At 49.1% G+C, this 18,427-nt stretch overlaps 3 protein-coding genes across 3 annotated transcripts; 2 read left to right on the top strand and 1 right to left on the bottom strand.

Moving 5' to 3' along the window:
• Positions 1-6,291: 6,291 nt before the first annotated feature.
• On the top strand, positions 6,292-8,500 carry FOBCDRAFT_290417 (cyclin-like protein; the record flags this gene model as incomplete). The annotated part of the gene is made up of 4 exons (XM_031176920.3): positions 6,292-6,303; positions 6,430-7,509; positions 7,563-8,102; positions 8,158-8,500. The coding sequence occupies 4 exons, from the start codon at positions 6,292-6,294 to the stop codon at positions 8,443-8,445; spliced, it is 1,920 nt and encodes a 639-aa protein (XP_031048053.2). The 3' UTR covers positions 8,446-8,500.
• Positions 8,501-12,018: 3,518 nt separating this feature from the next.
• FOBCDRAFT_24155 (mitochondrial carrier domain-containing protein) lies at positions 12,019-14,701 on the top strand. The gene is made up of 3 exons (XM_031176918.3): positions 12,019-12,524; positions 12,607-13,782; positions 13,841-14,701. Exons 1-3 carry the CDS (start codon positions 12,336-12,338, stop codon positions 14,561-14,563), a joined length of 2,088 nt encoding a protein of 695 aa, XP_031048051.2. The 5' UTR covers positions 12,019-12,335; the 3' UTR covers positions 14,564-14,701.
• Positions 14,702-15,709: 1,008 nt separating this feature from the next.
• FOBCDRAFT_218605 (uncharacterized protein) lies at positions 15,710-17,195 on the bottom strand. Its single transcript, XM_054703857.2, has one exon. The coding sequence runs from the start codon at positions 16,820-16,822 to the stop codon at positions 16,193-16,195; it is 630 nt and encodes a 209-aa protein (XP_054559832.1). The 5' UTR covers positions 16,823-17,195; the 3' UTR covers positions 15,710-16,192.
• Positions 17,196-18,427: the final 1,232 nt, after the last annotated feature.

Raw genomic sequence — 18,427 nt, 5'->3', positions numbered from 1 at the left:
CAGGCGATGGGACTTACCAGAGAGGTCTTGATCCGTGTTGGGATGGTTGTGGCGGCGTTGAAGAGTCGGCAAGAGGATGTGCATGAGGAAAAGAGGAGCTAGACCAGACGAGAGAAGAGAGGTTGTTGAATTTGAACAGAGCTGGGCTCACTAACACGAGAACATTCCGTTTAGGGGGGTTAAGCGTTAACAACTCCTAAAGGAGGCCTGGAAATTAGGCCAGCAGACCGCTAAAGACGGCCCGGGGCAGCGTGGGACAACCTGTAATTACAGCGTCTGGGCCAGAAGTTAGGGATGGGGGGACATGGCTTATGCTGAAATTGAGCCAGGGCTGGTTGAATGGCTTGCCCTGAGGGGAGGGGACTCATTGCCCAGGACCCATCCATTGTGGTTCCTCGCCGATGAACCCGAGCGTCTATTCAAGGAACTGCCATGACGTGCCTCTAATCTCGGTATTATTGTGGCAGATACCGTGAAAAGGTAGCCCGATGCTTAGAATAGGCACCTTAGATTTGCTTTTGGTTTCTACGTTGTGACTGACTTCAGGGGAAAAGAGGGCGCATTCTCGACTCCTCCCGCGCGAACGAACCTAGAAAAGCGGATGCGGCGGTGCAGATGCGCAGCGCAAATCGATCAGTATCTTTGCGCGCACGCCGCATACACTACAGTTTCGATTCATTGAGCATTCTCGAGTCGCTTGATGAAATTATTACAATATAAACTCTCCATCTGAATCTCATCTGCGACTCCTCACAGGCTCTGAAACCTGTGCGGGCCAGTTATCAGAATAGGTTGCAAGAACCTGGGCAGCCATATGTCGATCCCCAGCAGCAAAGCAAGGCGCATACTCGGTTCTTTATACGGGGATGATGAGCCTTCGCGACGGCTATATCTTGTTTAGACTCGTCGCAAGTCACAAATCTGGGCCATAAGGTTCAGGAACAGGCCGGTGAGAAAAGCAAAAGTAATGCGCCAGTCTAAATTCCAGTTACTGAAGCTGTGTAAAACCCGTCGCTTTCAGTTGAATATTGGCTCCATATCGCCGGGCACCATGACGGACTGACAGTGCATGCATGGGTTGCCCATTTCAGCGGATCCTGGGAACCTTGGATTGCTGGCTTCCTTTCCCTCCCGAAACTCTCACTCGAGCGCTGGCTATTGCTACGGAGTATGGTCTCATCGGCCACTCACGATCCATCGACTGCTAGCTACATATCCATCGCTCCAAGAAGCGACCCAAGTTAGGCTAGACACTGGTCGTTGGCGACCAACAAACTGTGACCGTACTCCCAATGGAAAAGAATCCTCAAGCCCAGCCCCTCTTGATCCAGTGTCTCTGGCACTTGTCGGTGGCCTCGTGTGAGTCTGTGACTGTTGACGACCCTCACCTCCAATCCAAATGTGGTGTGGTTAGTCTAAGAAGAGGAGACAACGAACAACAACCACTGCAGTGGTTCCCGCTAGCTTCTGCTTATAATGTACATAGTCCATACCGTAGAATATGCTCAGCGACATCGCTTGTTGAGCTGCGATCGCGCGCACACACGCACACTTTACCTGCGAATTCCTCCTCCGCGCTCCAATGGGAGCGTGCGAAGCTTGTCCAGGGGTCAATGCGACCTCAATCAGGGCTTGTTACAGATGTTAAACTCTGGCGCAAAGTTGTCGGTCATGATCCAATTGATCTCTCTGGATATAGGGCTTGCAATGAAGACTCCATGGTCTGAAGATTCAGTCATGGCTTCGGAGATAGCAGACGGGATGCTGAGAAGAACTTTCTTGAGGTCGACACACTGAGAAAGCGGAGAGCTCTCGATTCAACGGCTCAGAGATGTCTGAGTTGGTGGTTGCAACAGATCATCAACAGCCAATCGCACTGATTGTCATGGTCGACCGAGCTGGGGACCTGTCTAGGCTGATCATGTGTCGAAATAAGCTTGGCACACGGTAAGCATCACGAACGGTCTGTGTTAACGAGGAATTTTTGAGACCTTGGAAGGGGATAATGGGCCATCTTTGGATATGTCAAGTCCTTCACTGTATGGATAAGTTTTGAAGAATACTATTGAGGTGTCGCTGTGCTTTGAAGATGCAACATGAGAGACACCCCTTTGTGGCGATATTGATTATGACACCTTGATGTTCCAGTTTTTTTTTTTTTGTGCTACTATCTAACACTTACCCGCCAAGATCCTTATGATATGGATAGCAAAGTAGTTGATGCGCTTCAATTCCCCATAACTAAGAAACAACGCCATACAATGCCGTTTGATGCGCAAATCAGCGACTAAGGAGTGAAGTTGCGCCAGTTCATTCTCGACTTGCGCTTCCATGATGGCCATTGACCACTCCGAGGGATGATGCGCTTAGCTTGCGAATGATTCCGAGACAAAAGAAATCCAAGCGTTAAGAGCCCAGCCAGCCGCTGGGTGCCAGGCGCATACCTACAAAGTTCCAAAACGCTCGAAATAGAAGCAAAATAGTCATTCCCGTTGAACGGAGATGGTGCTGAAGAATGGGAATGCGCCTGTTCAGAACCTCAGTCAACTGCGTTGGCATTACATTCATTCTCGTGCCCCACCAACAGGAACAGCCAATTGTCCGTGTCATGATAACCCTCGTTCGGCGCCTGGGCCTGGTCGATCAAGTTCCCTTCTCTGGGGTTTCATCTTGAACCGTTCAGGCAGCGGTCGCAGCGATTAGCTCGCGGCGTACGAGGGACGAGGAAGATGGTGGAATGGCATCTTGGATTGGGCCTTGGCCACACGTTCGGCTTGTTTTGTTTCAGCATGAGGCCAGAGCACGCGTGAACGTGAATGTGAGTGAACGTGGAGGTAGCTGTGGATGTGGATGATGGTGCCATGGATCCGTTGTGATGGCGGCACCCCAATTGGTCTCTTTTCTGGTCCGACAGAGACTCAATCCGACCTCAGTATGTCGTTTATGCTCCTCTCTCAGTACGTCTAATCTATTCGACTGTATATCAGACTCGTGGACCCTTAGAATGGCCACAGTCCAAAAGGCATACCATCAACAGACCATGCATATCGACGGCCCTCAAGGACCCGTGACTGACTAGTCCATAACATGCATATCCTGGACAAGCCAAGCAGACCCTTGCCACATGTTGCGATCCAGAGATGCGCAATGCGCTGCATGATATCTTTTCGCATTGCCTTTTGTATAGTAAATTTATAACCTGAGCTTCTAACCACCCTGATGAAAATGTCGCAGTAAATGCGCCGTCCCAAACTCAAGCGCACATCCCATATCTCATCTCTGTGTCGCACAGCGTTACACTGAGAGCAAAGCATGCGATGCGCCCATCGTCCATCAAGCATGACGCTTGCGCGCACGCTGTCACCGCCCCGCCCTGGATTATCCACGTTTGGATGCGCTGGCGCAAAATTTAGGTGATCGTGGTCAACAACAAAAAAACAAACAGATGCGACAAGGAAAGGCTCCATCGACCGAATCAGCGTTCGTCGCAGCCCAGCCCAGCCCAGCCTGGAGTTATGAGACGAGCCTGGGCCGTGGTCACCTCATCTCCAGATGTCTCTCGGATTTGTCTTCCATGAGACTCCAAGGCTCCGCCATCAGCGTCTAGGCTGGGACTATCTGTGACAAGCGAGATAGATAATAACTTCGATATCAAGGTGACAGGGCCTATCAGATTTGCTCTCTGCGATCTGGTCCATCAGCAGCATGTCCAGGCGCCGCGCACAAAAGATACGGTGTGTGTATCTGTCACCTACAACCCTTGTTCGTCTGCCTGTGCTGTCTATTTTGCCTGTCAAGAATTGTGACGAGATTCGGCATTTATCCTTACATTTGTACATGCTTTGCTCTAGCAGAAACTTATCTGCATTTAGATCGAACTGCGCCTAATATGCTATATTGCCTCACAGGTTCACTTCTTATCACCACCCACCCAACTCGTTTCTCTGGCATGTGGCGTCGCTAGATTCCCATTGCGTACTTCGGACCTTTGCTTTTGTTTCTGATATCCATGTGCCCAACGAATTAGGCGCTATTTGCACCCGTTGAGTCCCGTTCGAATTCCGTCGCACAAAGTGGCACAGTCTGATGCCAAAAAGGTTGCGCAGAGTCATGATGCGACTGTGTCGCGACTAGGTAGCTTGGAGCTCAGAATATAGAAGTAAATTGAATATAGCAGTAGGAGAGGGAATAAGGGAAATTCATTTAGTTACATTGTGATCGGGACGGTATTTGGACCAACAATCGCCACTGTACTGCTATAGGGTTATTTGCGACTGAGGTCGCAATCTCATGAACTATCACACCTGTATGAGTCCAGCCGCTTTGTGTTTCGTCGCTCTTGAGGTACCTTGAAATTACCAAGGTCATTTGTATTGGAATTGTATGCCAATTACATCTTACAGGTTGGCGACCTAGGTATGGTTACTCATTGCGTTCAACCAATTCGACGAATCCAAACGTTCGCTCAAGACTACGTATTCTTAGTCCAGAGACCCTACCAACTCCAGAAGATCCTTGCTAACTGACACCGATGATGTTACAATATCGCATCGTTCGAAATGCGACAAATGGTGGCGTAGAGTTGGTCTTAGTGCAGCTTGCGTGGCGGGCTGTCTTGCTTAACCATAATGGAGGCATCGCATGACAGTAAAACAAGCGCAGATATTGGCGTGATTCTAATTATTATCTGCCATAGGATTCCATCGCTGGTCCAGAGGGATAACCATATAGTATATTTGACCTTTTGATATTACGAGACGTTTGTATTCGTTGTTGTTGATGAACTCGACTGTGATGATTAGGCGCAATTCTTGATGCTTTTTATCTGCACACAAAGTTGCGCATATCGGCGGGGAGGGATAACTTGGCGACGGCGCGAATCGATGAATTGTCTCGGCGGTCTCGGAAAGGAAAGGAGAGGACATGATCCTCCCTGATTCAATTCGCGACAGGTCTCGACAGATTTTTTATTCTTGGAGTACTATGAGGTTTTTAGAGATGCCGTTGAGTTACGTGTGATTCAAGTCACGTGAAACCGTACCCGTTTGGCGCGTTCAGATACCTTGATGAGACGCGGTAAAGATTATCGAGAAATTATAATCAAAATTGGAAAATTGTGCAACATACTGGAGAGTTCGCTACATAAATTAGAATGGTTTGTATGTTAAACATCCAGACACATACTATGTAGCTATCATTTCTCTTCTAAGTGTCTCAGACACCACATAAACGACGTCAACGTCTTAAAGTGCTTTTCAAGTGAGACGCGACGGAAGTCGAGATAAGCTCGATAACGCTGTGCTATTCCAGAACCAGTATAGCGTCTCAAAAAGCGCCATCGCCGTGACGACAGGTTGGAAACGAGCCAGGACCCGGTAGCGGCCCGTGCGTCATCCCTCACCAAGCTTAGTGAGCTTCTTCTCCTTGAACTAAAGGGCCAAAAATAACGTCGTACCTGAGAGTTAACAGCATAAACAAACAAACAAAATCCTCATCTCAAGCAATAAGTGGGTACGGCTAGGGCCAGCGCTCCAATCAAGTCACAGCTTCTGCTAGCACTGGCAAGGCATGAGGCTTCCACAACCATTTACGTTGTCCCGTCGCCCGTTGCACAGTTACGAACAGGATGTGGATGGATGTGCATGCTCTCCTCAGACCCAGCTCTTCGGAGGTACCTTTATTATTCCATCATCGCCGCATTCTCATCTGTCTTTGTTTTGTACCCCTTCATTCCCATTTTCCCTCCAACGCCCTGAGCATTTAGAGCTTCTAGTGCTGCCATCATCACCGCTGATCTCAACGAGCATCAGCTCAGTTCTACCAGGGCTAATCTCCCCGTCCAATGCCCCCCTGCGCGCCCGGGCCCCTAATCTCACGAACACCCACCAGTCCAAAGCTATTGCCTGCTGCTGCTGCTTTTGTTCCTACTGAGAAATAAAAACAACAACCAAACACGCCTTGTTCACCAAGCTTCCCTCCCCGGCGTCCTCATCGTTCAATGTCCGACGTAGCCTGAGATAGCATCCTAAACATACTGCGCGCAGTAGTCGATACCGAGAATTCAAGGGAAGAGTCAACACGGCCTAGCACTGCAAGCCACCGTCGCCTGCCAACTCCCATCGCAACTGTAATTGCAGCATCTTAGATGATAAATCAACGCGCCGACTTCAAACACCAAAACATCCTTTCAGCATCCGTACGCGATCTTCACCACCAGCATCCTATCAATCGCGTTTTTACCACATCAAACAACCTTTTTCATCCACGCAATCCTCAATTTTGAACGTCACTATGGACGCCAGGGTATGTTATCATACACTATCTCCCTGATTAGTTACCGTTGCCGTGACTTGACAGCCACCTCTCCCTTGCATCACGATGCATACCAGTACCCGTTACAGAATTGTAAGCTAATATCATATTCCTCAGCCTTTTCGACCGCGTGGCGCAGAAAACGCAACCCATCTTGAACAATCAAACAAGTCTTCAGGAAATCTGGCAATGGCCAACACAAACACAGCAGCTGGTTTCCGTGGCCCAGCGAAGCGAGCCGCCTTCGGTGATATGACCAATGTTAGCAAACAGGCTGTATACACTCGCGATGAAGGCAAATCGATGAAGATTTACGCATCGAAAGGCGTGAACAACAACCACGGCGGCGCGCCTCTAAACAAGGAGAACACTGTCTATAACAAAGATTCTTTCTCTCGTCCCGCGCAAAGGCTACCCAACATCTCGTCGACACGAACCGTCCTAGAAAATAAGTCATCTGACGCGAATAAGAAGACATCGCGTAACAACGTTCAAGAAACGTACGTCAGGAAAGATACTCACAATGCCACCAAGGCTCCTGCTCTGTCAACTCAGAATGCCCCTGCTCTTCAGCCACGCCACTATAAGAGCCAACCTCAGCTCAAACCTCAGCAACAACAAGCTAGTCTGCGTCGCACCCAAAGCAAGCAGCTGGAAAAGATAGTGCCAAAAGCGGATGTTGAGCTCGGCTCTAAATCCTCTAACCCTGCTGTAATATCGCTGCAGGAGGCTGATTATCCCTACGACCAAGGCGCCTACCTCGATTCTATGTATCTTCCCATCGAGACCGGTGTCGACCTGGATATGCTTCAGAAGGAGGAATATCCCGAGTCACACATCAAGCTGCCTGAGATATGCGAGGAAGAACCCATTGTTCCCATCCCTTATGACCCCTCTGTCCCTGCCATGTCAGAACCTGAAGAGTGCTGGGAGGAAGCTGATGACGAGGACTTTGATGACCAAGACCAAGCATACACAACAGCGCACTCAGTTCGCTCACGGGATATGACTGCTGGAGGTGCTACAGAAATTGTTCCACTGCCTCGTATGACAGCTCGCGTTCAACGCGAACTTGAGGATGCACGTGAAGAGGTGGAGCGCACTCGCACACAAGACGAGGTTGAAGAAGAGCTTTGGGATGTCAGCATGGTTGCCGAGTATGGTGACGAGATTTTCGAGTATATGCGCGAGCTTGAGGTAAAGAGTTATTTTTGTCTTGCTCTGATCCCCATACTAACAATGTTTTGCAGATCAAAATGCTTCCTAACGCACACTACATGGATAACCAAACCGAGATTCAGTGGTCAATGCGATCAGTCCTAATGGACTGGCTTGTACAGGTTCACAACCGATTTGGTCTCTTGCCTGAGACGCTTTTCCTGACAGTTAACTACATCGACCGTTTCCTTTCCCAAAAGATCGTCTCAATTGGCAAGCTCCAACTTGTCGGTGCCACCGCAATCTTGGTAGCCTCCAAGTACGAAGAGATTAACTGTCCTTCTTTGGGTGAGATCGTTTACATGGTTGACAATGGTTACACTGCCGACGAGGTCCTGAAGGCGGAGCGTTTCATGCTTAGTATGCTGAGCTTCGAGCTGGGTTGGCCGGGGCCCATGAGCTTCTTGCGACGTGTTAGCAAAGCTGATGACTATGATCTTGAGACCCGAACTCTGGCCAAGTACTTCCTGGAATTGACCATCATGGACGAGCGTTTCGTGGCATCCCCCCCTAGCTTCCTGGCTGCGGGTGCACATTGTCTTTCTCGACTCATTCTCAAGAAGGGTGACTGGGTAAGTTAGAGTTACGACTATGCTTACAGATTACACAGGCTAACTTGCAATGCAGACTAAGCAACATGTCTTCTACTCGGGCTATACCTGGAGTCAGTTGAAGAACTTGGTGACGATGATGATTGAATGCTGTGATCGTCCAGACCAACACCATGCCGCCGTCTTTGAAAAGTATACGGACCGCCGGTATAAGGGAGCGTCTTTGTTAGTGCAAGAAGCTCTCGATACTGGCTTCACTCTTCCTCACCAGCTATCTCCCGTTCGCCGAGAGCTTCAAGGATATCGCGAAGGCAGTGCCGAGTTGTCCATTGCGCAGCCCCAACTCATTCCCATTGAAGGATAAGAAGCCATCATGACCCGGTTGGCACATGCTTGTGGCGGGTCCTTTCTGGTACATGGCGCCCACCAACTTCTCGCCATTTCTTCTCTTCTCCAGCCTGGCGCCGAGCATTGCGACCTGCCACACCGGCGATTGAGGTGTTTTGACTGTTGTTGTTGTTGCGTCGGTACTTGACCGGACCGGGGTATCTTTACTACTTCATCCGGACCGGAATAGCGGGTGCGGCCAGCTCCGGACAAGCCCTAATTACCTACCCCAGACTTTGTCTCGACACAGGTTACGGCTATTTTCGCTCTTGGCCGGGCTTTTTTTCTTGCCCTAATCTCGTTCTTAAAGACGGTGGTTCTTTTTGACATGAACTCTTTACTAATACCCGGCCGGGGCTGGGCACAACATAACAATTTAATATGAGCGGCGACACTCCCCACATGCTACCCCCCTGGACTCCTCTTCTCCATCATTCGCCTTGCCTCAACCCCAGACTCTCGAGCTTGTAAGGAGAGGAAAGCAGTGGAGCGAAAGGTACAAATACTGTATAACGACTCTGGATGACTGTTACGAATATCACGATTGTGCGACTGCGATTATATCATCTTTTATTGCCTATTTGGCTGGTTTAATACATTTTCGGAATTCGGCGTTGCGGGAACGGTCTCTTCCACCACCAACTTACATACGTGCGACTGCATATATGGAATTGTAAGTGGGATATGGACTAGGGACGAAGGCGTATGGAGGATTCTTCAGGGACCGTTGGGGGAGGCTGGCCTTTTGAGTGGTGGAGGGCTCGCGACCTCAAGCAGAATGGAGTCGACCATAGACCAGAGCAAGTGGGATGGAGATACAATCAGCCATGATCACCACTGCCACCATCGCCAGTAACCCCATAGGCCCCCAGTTTGCATTTACAGTAGCATATAGATTAGTAGAGGCTCTGGACGCGTGTATGGTATCTAATCCTCAATTCTCTTGCTTCAATATTGTCACCTGATGTTCCTTGTGCCATTTAGTATATCAGACCAGTGGGCGCTTTGTATATGCTGCTTCAGTCCGGGACTGGGGCATGTCTTTATCATGTTAAGGGGTTCTTCAACAGAGATGCATACTTTCATATCTAGTATTTTGCAAGGCGGGTTCTATCTCCTATAATGTATGGCTTTCACTTGCTGGTTGTCTTGTATAACTACCGAGATAGAAAAACGTTGTGTTTTACACTTGCCGTGCAATGCATCTTGCAGGTCGTTTAAATCAGACAAGATATGTTCATATCACACGACTTGCCATCCACACAAGTTATATCATGTTGGGAGATCTATGTATACAGGACTAAAGAACAAGATCACGAAACCTGTCGCTAACTTTAATCATATCGAGGGGAATATATTAAGGGCGAGCTTACCCCGACCCTAGCTTAAAAACCCCGACATTTCCCCACGGAGGATTCTCCTTGCCTGATGGGTACGAGCGCCCACTAACAAGACCAGAACAAGGGATGGACATTGGACTAGTCGTGGCAGAGCCCAGGGGAAAGTTGCTCTGTGCTGACCGGGAATTTCCGGCATTTCGGTCTCTCGCAATACCATAGAGTCGAAAGAAGTAGACTCAAGTACCTACCTATTTATGCGAACTCCCCGCTGACCCACGGATACCTAAGTCAAGGTTCTTGAAAGTGACAGCAAGTGTTCTGATAGGCGCGCGAGCAAGTTAGGCCTCACAGGTGATGGCAAACTGGCAATCGGGCCTGCAAGGTAACATGTCTTGATGGAGAAACTGAGGGTTAACAATATAGAAGATAAATCATGGTGAAAATGGCTTCTTTTGGAGTTTCACCTTGGCCAAATTTGGTCAAAGAATAGCATTGAGCTGTGCTCGTGACCTAGGCATGCTTGAGGAAAGATTCCACTTGAAATGACCAGGTCCCAAGGCTGCACTAGAGAGACCATCGGCACCATGTGACGTCTAAGAAATTGAGGGAGAGTTTCTGCCATTCTGGAAACATGGATACTGTCCGCTGTCGCAAGCGCGGGCAAACCCTCCGCGACTCCGAGTCTGGGGCACAGGATATTGTGTTTTAGGCGAGAACAGGTGAGCAACAATTTACATTAGGAGCCTTTATTAATAACTATCAGGGGATCATCGTCAATGACTCCGTGCCGAAGAATCTGCATTACCTGCAGCATGATAGATTGCGCTACGGTCCAGCGGAACCGCGACGGCACATATGATTTTTCAACATTTCTCATGAAAGACCAGGGACTCGCTCCTCCCACGTCAGAGAAGGCTGCGAGACCCGGGAGGGTAAAGGAGGAAACTCAAGTCATTCCGGGCAACGAAGTATGACCTCAAGATCCAAACCCGGTCACTGGTTCAAAATCAGAAATGATTGCCTTGCCGTCCATACACTTCGTCAATATATCCACAGCATGAGAACGTCTTATGCTTAGGATCGTTAATAAAAACACGAAATAGCTTGGACTGTGCTGAATCAAGCAGTTGGCGCTGCTCAGAACTCCGGTTAGGCGGGTCAGTCCTGGGGTCCATCTCCACAACGATATGCCACCCCGGGATCGGGGGAGGGAGCTTTCCCGGTGTTACGGAAGAGAAACGGCATTCTGCTGGGAAGAGCATATTCAATGGGTTTCCTTTGCACGCGTTTCATATCAGGTGTCTATTCTCATAATTGTTGATAGTATGAGTTTGAGATGTCAGGAGTCTGGCAATTGATCACGATTCCCTTCTTGAGGCTCAACTTTTGAGGCACTGACTGATATCCAGGCTCGTTAAAAGACCTTGCCCAGGAGGTGCCTGGGATGGGCCAACTTGGAAGGGGTCCACAGATTAGATCCATTAGATATGCACGCCCACATGTAGAAGAGATGATGTATCTCAAGGTACCGTCACTCGAGCTGGCAGTAGTTTCTGGGCTCTGTCTTCACCGAATTTGCTTGGAGATCGTTGACTGATGCTTGTGACTTTTGTTGCTCTCGTGTCATTGGCGCGTGCTCTTGAACTTGGCAATATGAAGCGAGATTCCTGGATCGTCGACTGTCAAATACTCTGCCTAGGTACGAATCTAAAAGGCAAGGCATCAAGTTAAAAAGAACAAAGAAAAAAGAGAGCGCGCTTGCAGCGGTCCGCCCTATACCTGTCCGCTGGTCCGGACTTCAGACCACCAAAGCCCCACGTTGCTTCCTTTTCTTCCAGAGGTGCGCTTCCAGCTGCCAACCTGGCGGGCTTCAGTGGAAGAAGCAAGTGTAACAGCGGTTATTTAGGGCACTTTCTAAAGGGAGCTGCTGGCTAACTTGAGGTACACACAAATAACAGAGTAAGGTACCTGATTTCTAGTCATTTGCAATACTCAAAGATACTTGAAGCCCAGTACCTCACCCCTCGTGGCAGGCGCAAACACAGACACACACACCCGCTACAGCACACCCCCCGCCCGGACCAACCACCGGCCTGGCCCAGTGAATAGCAAATTTATCTCATCTTTCGCTCCATCTCGAAATTCCCCAATTGACGCATTTTGCTCTCCTCTTCAGCTTCTGCTTCTCTTCGTTTTGCTTCCCTTTCGCTACGTCGACGCGTCTCCGACATTCTCCCCCTGCCGCTGACTTCGATCGTTCGAGGGAAATCTTATCCTTTGCACCTCTTTCTACCTCTTGTTAGCTTCTGCTATTTGCGTTGCTCCAGAGAATTTCGTCGTGGTCAGCCGTTGTCGGACCACTTGTCAGTGGACACTACGAAACCAATTCGTCTCCGAGTCGCCCCAGACACCTCAGTTTGCGACCTGCTGAGTATCGCTCGATTATTTCCGACAACCTAATTGCTGTGAACTCGATCCATCCTTTTCGGAACTTTTCTTTACCCCTCCGAGCGACTACGATATAACAATGTCCAAGCTTGCTGTGGCCAAGGAGGCCGTCAAGGAGGCCGTCATCGGCACACACGAACCTGAACAGCTTGCTGCCCACACCAAGGCGCGCTTCACCAAGCATGCTATCAAGGACCCTGAGACAGGCGAACTGTACCTCGGACCCGATGAGTTTATCAACGCTGTTGCGCCTGAGGGCGAGGATTACGTGAGTCACGCACTCCTGCTTCAAGCAAGCTGTAGCCAAGCTTGCATACTCGCAAGGACTTGCTAACCACTGCCAAAAACAGCACAAGATCTCCCGTGATCAATACTCCATTCTATTCAGCGTCGCGGATGTCAATGGCAAGGGCAAAGTGAGTCTTGCTGACTGGGGTATTTTCGAGCACCTCCTCAACAAGCCGGATGCCGAGTATCAGATCGCTTTCCGCCTCTTTGACGTTGAGCGCACCGGCTCTGTTAAGTATGACGATTTCCGCACGTTGTACGAGCTCAACAAGGGCCCCGACAACCTAACCTTCGACTGGGACTCCGACTGGGCCAAGATTTACATTGGTAACAAGAAGCACCGTCACCCTCTCGACTATCCTCAGTTCTGCCAAATGTTGCGCGGTCTCCAAGGCGAGCGCATTCGGCAGGCCTTCCACCAGCTTGACAAGGACGGCGATGGCTTCATCAGTGGTGAGGAGTTTGAGCGCATCATTGTCGAGACTGCCCGCCACAAGCTGTCTGAGCATATTCTTGACAATCTGCACACTCTTGTCAACCTCTCCATTGGTTCCAAGATTTCATACGCCAATGTGCGCGCTTTCCAGAACGTCATCGGCGGGATGGATCTTGTTGAGCTCATCTTGCGCCGTGCCATTGGCCAGAGCAAGGACGGCAAGATCACTCGTCCTGAGTTCCTGAACGAGGCTGCCAAGCTCACACGTTTCTCTCTTTTCACGCCTATGGAAGCTGACATCCTTTTCCACTTTGCCGGACTTGACGAGCCCTCTGGCCGTCTGGGACTCTCCGATTTCGCCAAGGTCCTTGATCCTTCGTGGCGGAACCCCATTTACGACGCCGTCGAGGCCACAAAGGCCAAGGTTGCCGCTGGTGGTATCCTGATGGGAGTTCTGACCTCGGGTTACAACTTTGCTTTGGGTAGTGTTGCCGGTGCCTTTGGTGCCTTCATGGTGTACCCCATCGATTTGGTGAAGACGCGACTGCAGAACCAGCGAGGCGCCCAGCCCGGTCAGCGCCTCTACAAGAACTCGATTGATTGTTTCCAGAAGGTCATCCGCAACGAGGGATTCCGTGGTCTCTACTCGGGCGTGCTACCCCAGCTAGTTGGTGTTGCTCCAGAGAAGGCCATCAAGCTGACCGTGAACGATCTTGCCCGAAAGTACTTCACTGATAAGAACGGCAACATTACAGTCTTGTCCGAGATGATTTCTGGTGGTTCTGCTGGTGCCTGCCAAGTCGTAAGTTCATCAAATAACCCCTACCTTGATAGAAGCGCCACTAACTAGCCTACCACAGGTCTTCACCAACCCTCTCGAGATCGTCAAGATTCGACTCCAGGTTCAGGGCGAGGTCGCCAAGACCGTCGAAGGAACACCGAAGCGATCGGCCATGTGGATCGTGCGCAATCTGGGTCTTGTTGGACTGTACAAGGGTGCTTCGGCGTGTCTGCTCCGTGACGTTCCCTTCTCGGCCATCTACTTCCCTACCTACAGCCATCTCAAGAAGGACTTCTTTGGCGAGTCTCCGACCAACAAGCTGGGTGTTTTGCAGCTGCTGACTGCTGGTGCGATTGCCGGTATGCCCGCTGCCTACTTGACGACACCCTGTGACGTTATCAAGACCCGACTTCAGGTCGAAGCCCGCAAGGGCGAGGCCACATATAACGGTCTGCGACACGCCGCCAAGACAATCTGGAAGGAGGAGGGTTTCACTGCCTTCTTCAAGGGTGGTCCCGCGCGTATTTTCCGATCTTCTCCTCAGTTCGGCTTCACCCTTGCCGCATATGAAGTTCTTCAGACCCTTCTACCCATGCCTGGTACTCAGAAGGAGAAGATTCCTACAGGCGTGTCAGATGCCGTGTCAACGGCCAAGGGCAGCCTGGACACTAGTCCATATGGTCGCAGCCGCAACGCCCTTAAAGTGATCCTCGATCTTGATGAGGACTTTGGCAAGGTCAAGCTTCCCAATGAGAAGGGCTGGCGATCGCTGCCCAAGATCATGGGCGGTGGTGGTCAGTAGAACGATAAACAAAATGATAGAAATGACCGGGAGAATCCAGAAAACGGATGCGTTGAGGTTTTTGATCGAGGTTAAAGAGGATGCAAGATTGACGAAAGCGATTGTCCGGTGACTGCTCGGCTATTACGCCTTCAAAAACGGCCCATGGTCGGGCTTCGATGTCCGAAGCACGACCCGCCCGTGTTCAATTACCGGACAAAGCCGAGGAGATATTACATCGAACCCAATACCCAGCGAGACCAAAAACCTTTATGATGAAATCTCTCTTTTGAATCTATGTTTTCATTTAGAGCGAAAGACAAAGACAAAAGAACGGGGATAGATGGAAGATGGGATACAAAAAAGAAGCAGGATGAGATAGAGATAAATCGGATATCCGGTTCCTGGCGGAGCGGAGCGGGCGAGGGAGAGCGTCTGCTTCTTTTGCATCAGACTCGGCGTTCTGGGGCATTCAAAGGGCATGATGGGAGCTGTATTTTTACCACCCTTTTCTATGTTATGTTTAGAGTTCAGTATTATTGTTACTATAGCTTGTTTGAATCCTTTTGTGGAAAAGAAAGCACGTTCATGAATTATGTGTGGCGGTTTATATGGGAATTGAGTGTAACAGGCGCATTCACGAAGCGTATCTGTTTAACAGAATCGTTAGAGCAGCAAGATCAATCGAGACTTTGGTCTCAAAGGTGTGTTTAATGGGCTATCTCTTCAGAGATGCTGCAGGCGTAGCGACGGAAGTTCCACAGCCGCCTGAGCGACGAACACAGCGTGCTTAGTACAAAGAACGATTTAATCGCTTAACATGGGAGTCTTGGAATTTGTGAGAAATTTAGGTCGTCTTGTCTCAAACAATGAATGTGAACTGATGATCAGAAAATGTCAGATCATAAGGATGGTCCCTATTCAGTACATTGGAGCTATGCCATCGTTTGACGAGTTCATGACTGTGTTCCTCAACTTAAACTAAGCAATCTCTTGTCTCCTTTTTCTCATGAGAGGTCGCTCTTGTCATTTGATTCCAGAAATTACAATAGTACCTGAGAGACTAGAACATACGAGCACGATGCTTTTTTGTGACATCAAATGCAACATTCCGTTGCTCTTCGGGCCCACAGTGGCTCTTAGATAGAGCAAGACATGATACATCGTAAAATATTTAATATAATTCTAGCACTTTCATGCATTTGTTTTAATGATGTGATAATCCTTAAGTAAAGTTGTGGGCGTAATGAGTAGGTATCTATTCAACTGAACGGCCACCATCTTGTGAGGATTGTGTGGATACAGTAAAACAAAGAATCCATATCGTTACAAGTTAGTTTAAAAACAGCGAGGCTCTGATATGTAATTCTCAGGATTATGAGAAGGATACAATTCTATTATGTAAAAAATGCCACAAATATAGTTGACAATTGAAGCTGATCTGATGCGCCTTTTCATTATGCGCAGTGGGAATCTCTAAATCAACTTCCCATTTTCCGACGCCTGTTGAATTACCAAAACTCCAAAGTCTAAATAAATAGACAGATTCATCAGATTCGTTAATGCTTTTGTTCGCCGTTGCTTCAAATCCAACAAACCCATACACCGAAGCAGACTCGCTGAACGAGGGAAGAGAGTAGAGTAAGCAGCTCAATAGTGAACAGTAGCTAATCTCTGGATCCAACCAGCTTGCTGTTGAGGTTCATACTCGGGAACCTTGGCGCCAGGTTCAGCCATCATGGACATCTTGAGCCATTCGACGTAGTCCTCGAAGCCAGTTGTGCTGCCAGTGACATTGACCTTCTTGACGCCCCTGACACCCTCAAACATGCGTAGATTGCGATATCCGACGCCGAGGAACATCGACTGAACAACGTCAATGGTGAGCTCGTCAAGTCCGCTGTACGCTTTTGTCACAGCATCAGCGTCGTAGGGGAGATCGACGTCGAGGCGGACTTGGGTGTGGAAGCGGCGGATGCTTGGGATGATGGATGACTCCTTGACGGGGCCGTACCAGTTTCGGAGGCGGGGGAAAGAGGTGAGTAGTGTGGGATGAGAGAGGAATGTATTGCAGCCGTAGAGAAGATCTGTAGCTTCATCGTGAATCTGGCGGTTGGTGCGGAGGAGAGAAGCGTGGACTTTTTGCTCAGGGCATGGTCGGCCACATCGGGTGTAAGGCGCTGTGAGGAGGAGTTGATCGTAGATTTCCAGACGAATCTCAACTGGGAGGTCAAGAAAGCCGGTCTTGTGGGGTTCTTGTTGTTGGATAGTAGTGGCCATAGTGATTGTCGGTATCAAAATATAGTGATGTAAGTTGTGGTTTAAGCTGGTTGAGAGTAGATTGAGTAGAGTCGAAATGACTAGCGGATGTTGACGAGATCTTAAATCAAGTTGGGAGAGCTGCTAGACTGATGAATGACTAGGTAGGCTAGCTGTTGTTGGCTTGAATGATGTTATCCAATGGTGGTGTTGATGTTATAGTGCCGATCTTTGAGGCGTTGAGTCGTATGATATGATAAGATTGATGAGCGTGTAGATATGTTGTTGTTGAGATGATATGAACGGGCGCAGAAGCAAGAAAGGGGGAGATTGAGAGTTAATATATATATTAGACATTACAAGGTGAGTCAAGAGAATTGACCTTGAATTAGACGTGGTCGTGGACATGGCCGATTGACGGACACACCCTCCCAGGTTCTGACCTTGAACTTACGAGACGCCAGGGCCAGGAACTAAAACGATTACAGGGATCATGGGTCAGACCAAGGATCGGGACGGGATGGTACATGCAGAATGGCTGATGATTGTGAGGGAAACAAGGTCGCTTTCTGAGCCACGCAATTGAAATTCGGGTGACAATTGGTTCCATTCGAAGATAGAATCCTTATCTTAGCTACACACCCTGCAACGAATGGATCATATCACACGGTGACTGACGTTGACCGAAAGATTGAATTATCGCTTTTTTCTTGCTGTCTTCAAATGTGTCTTGATCTTAGTGGCATCCATCCATACCTGTCAGCCAGATAAGCTGAGCTGACTCGCGCTGGCTTTAACTCTTGTGAGCTGAATTGACGAAGTGAGCATAAGCAAGTGCCGATCTCTTGAGTAAAGGTTGTGCAGCCAGCCATGGAGACCAAACTATCAGTTACCTGGTGACGAGTCAAAAGAGATTGATTTGATGGCGGTGACTGTGTACTGTGGTGTTGCATCAAGGCATGAAGTTCTAAAATGCCGAATGCCGGCGCCTAGGAAATAATACGGATCTTCGTGTCTAGTACAGCCACAGATATGAGACTGAGACTCATACTGATCAGCACTGATACTGATATTCATGAGCTGAGCATAAGGTGACAAGTACCGTCCCGGTGCCGAGCGATGCCCCGTACGGAACGGCCGTTGAACCCACAGTTTGGCAAGGGTTAAGATCGGGAGCCAGAGAGGCCCCCTTTTTTTTTAAAACCTCTAGCGATCTAGGATCAGGGTCTAGGCTTTGCAATGGTTAATTGGTGTTTCTCCCCTTCAAAAGGTAAGTGTTGATGGTGGAATCGTCAAGATATATACGTCATGACCATGGAGGATGAATGAGTAACATGTCAATCTCATGATGTTGAGCGCAATCTTGATCAAAGAGGGGCGGCCGCAAACGGAGGCTCAACGCCGTCATCAAATCAACCTGCCTCTATTCCCAGTTCTCCTCAACCCCTGCGAACTCCATTGTTTGATGTTTTCCTCTCAGAATAAGTCGACTCAGGTGGGTTTCCAGACCACTGACTCACTAAGGCTCGGAAATAGCACGGCATGCAACATAATGCAGCCACAGTCGACGATGCAGTAGATAATGCAACCTAACCAACCGGCAGTGTAAAAATCAATAAAATGAAA

This window comes from Fusarium oxysporum, chromosome III, assembly GCF_013085055.1.
Source record: "Fusarium oxysporum Fo47 chromosome III, complete sequence".
Classification (NCBI taxonomy): Eukaryota; Fungi; Ascomycota; class Sordariomycetes; order Hypocreales; family Nectriaceae; genus Fusarium; species Fusarium oxysporum.
The sequence above is the reverse complement of the archived record's forward strand: the minus strand, read 5'-3'. Positions and strand labels throughout refer to the sequence as shown.

What these genes read in the sequence shown, in the direction of transcription:
- FOBCDRAFT_24155 (XM_031176918.3), top strand. Translation starts at nt 12,336, where the DNA reads ATGTCCAAGCTTGCTGTGGCCAAGGAGGCCGTCAAGGAGGCCGTCATC. An exon ending in CGCCTGAGGGCGAGGATTAC is followed by an intron (nt 12,525 to 12,606) that starts GTGAGTCACGCA and finishes TGCCAAAAACAG; the next exon opens with CACAAGATCTCCCGTGATCA. An exon ending in CTGCTGGTGCCTGCCAAGTC is followed by an intron (nt 13,783 to 13,840) that starts GTAAGTTCATCA and finishes AGCCTACCACAG; the next exon opens with GTCTTCACCAACCCTCTCGA.
- FOBCDRAFT_218605 (XM_054703857.2), bottom strand. Translation starts at nt 16,822, where the DNA reads ATGGCCACTACTATCCAACAACAAGAACCCCACAAGACCGGCTTTCTT.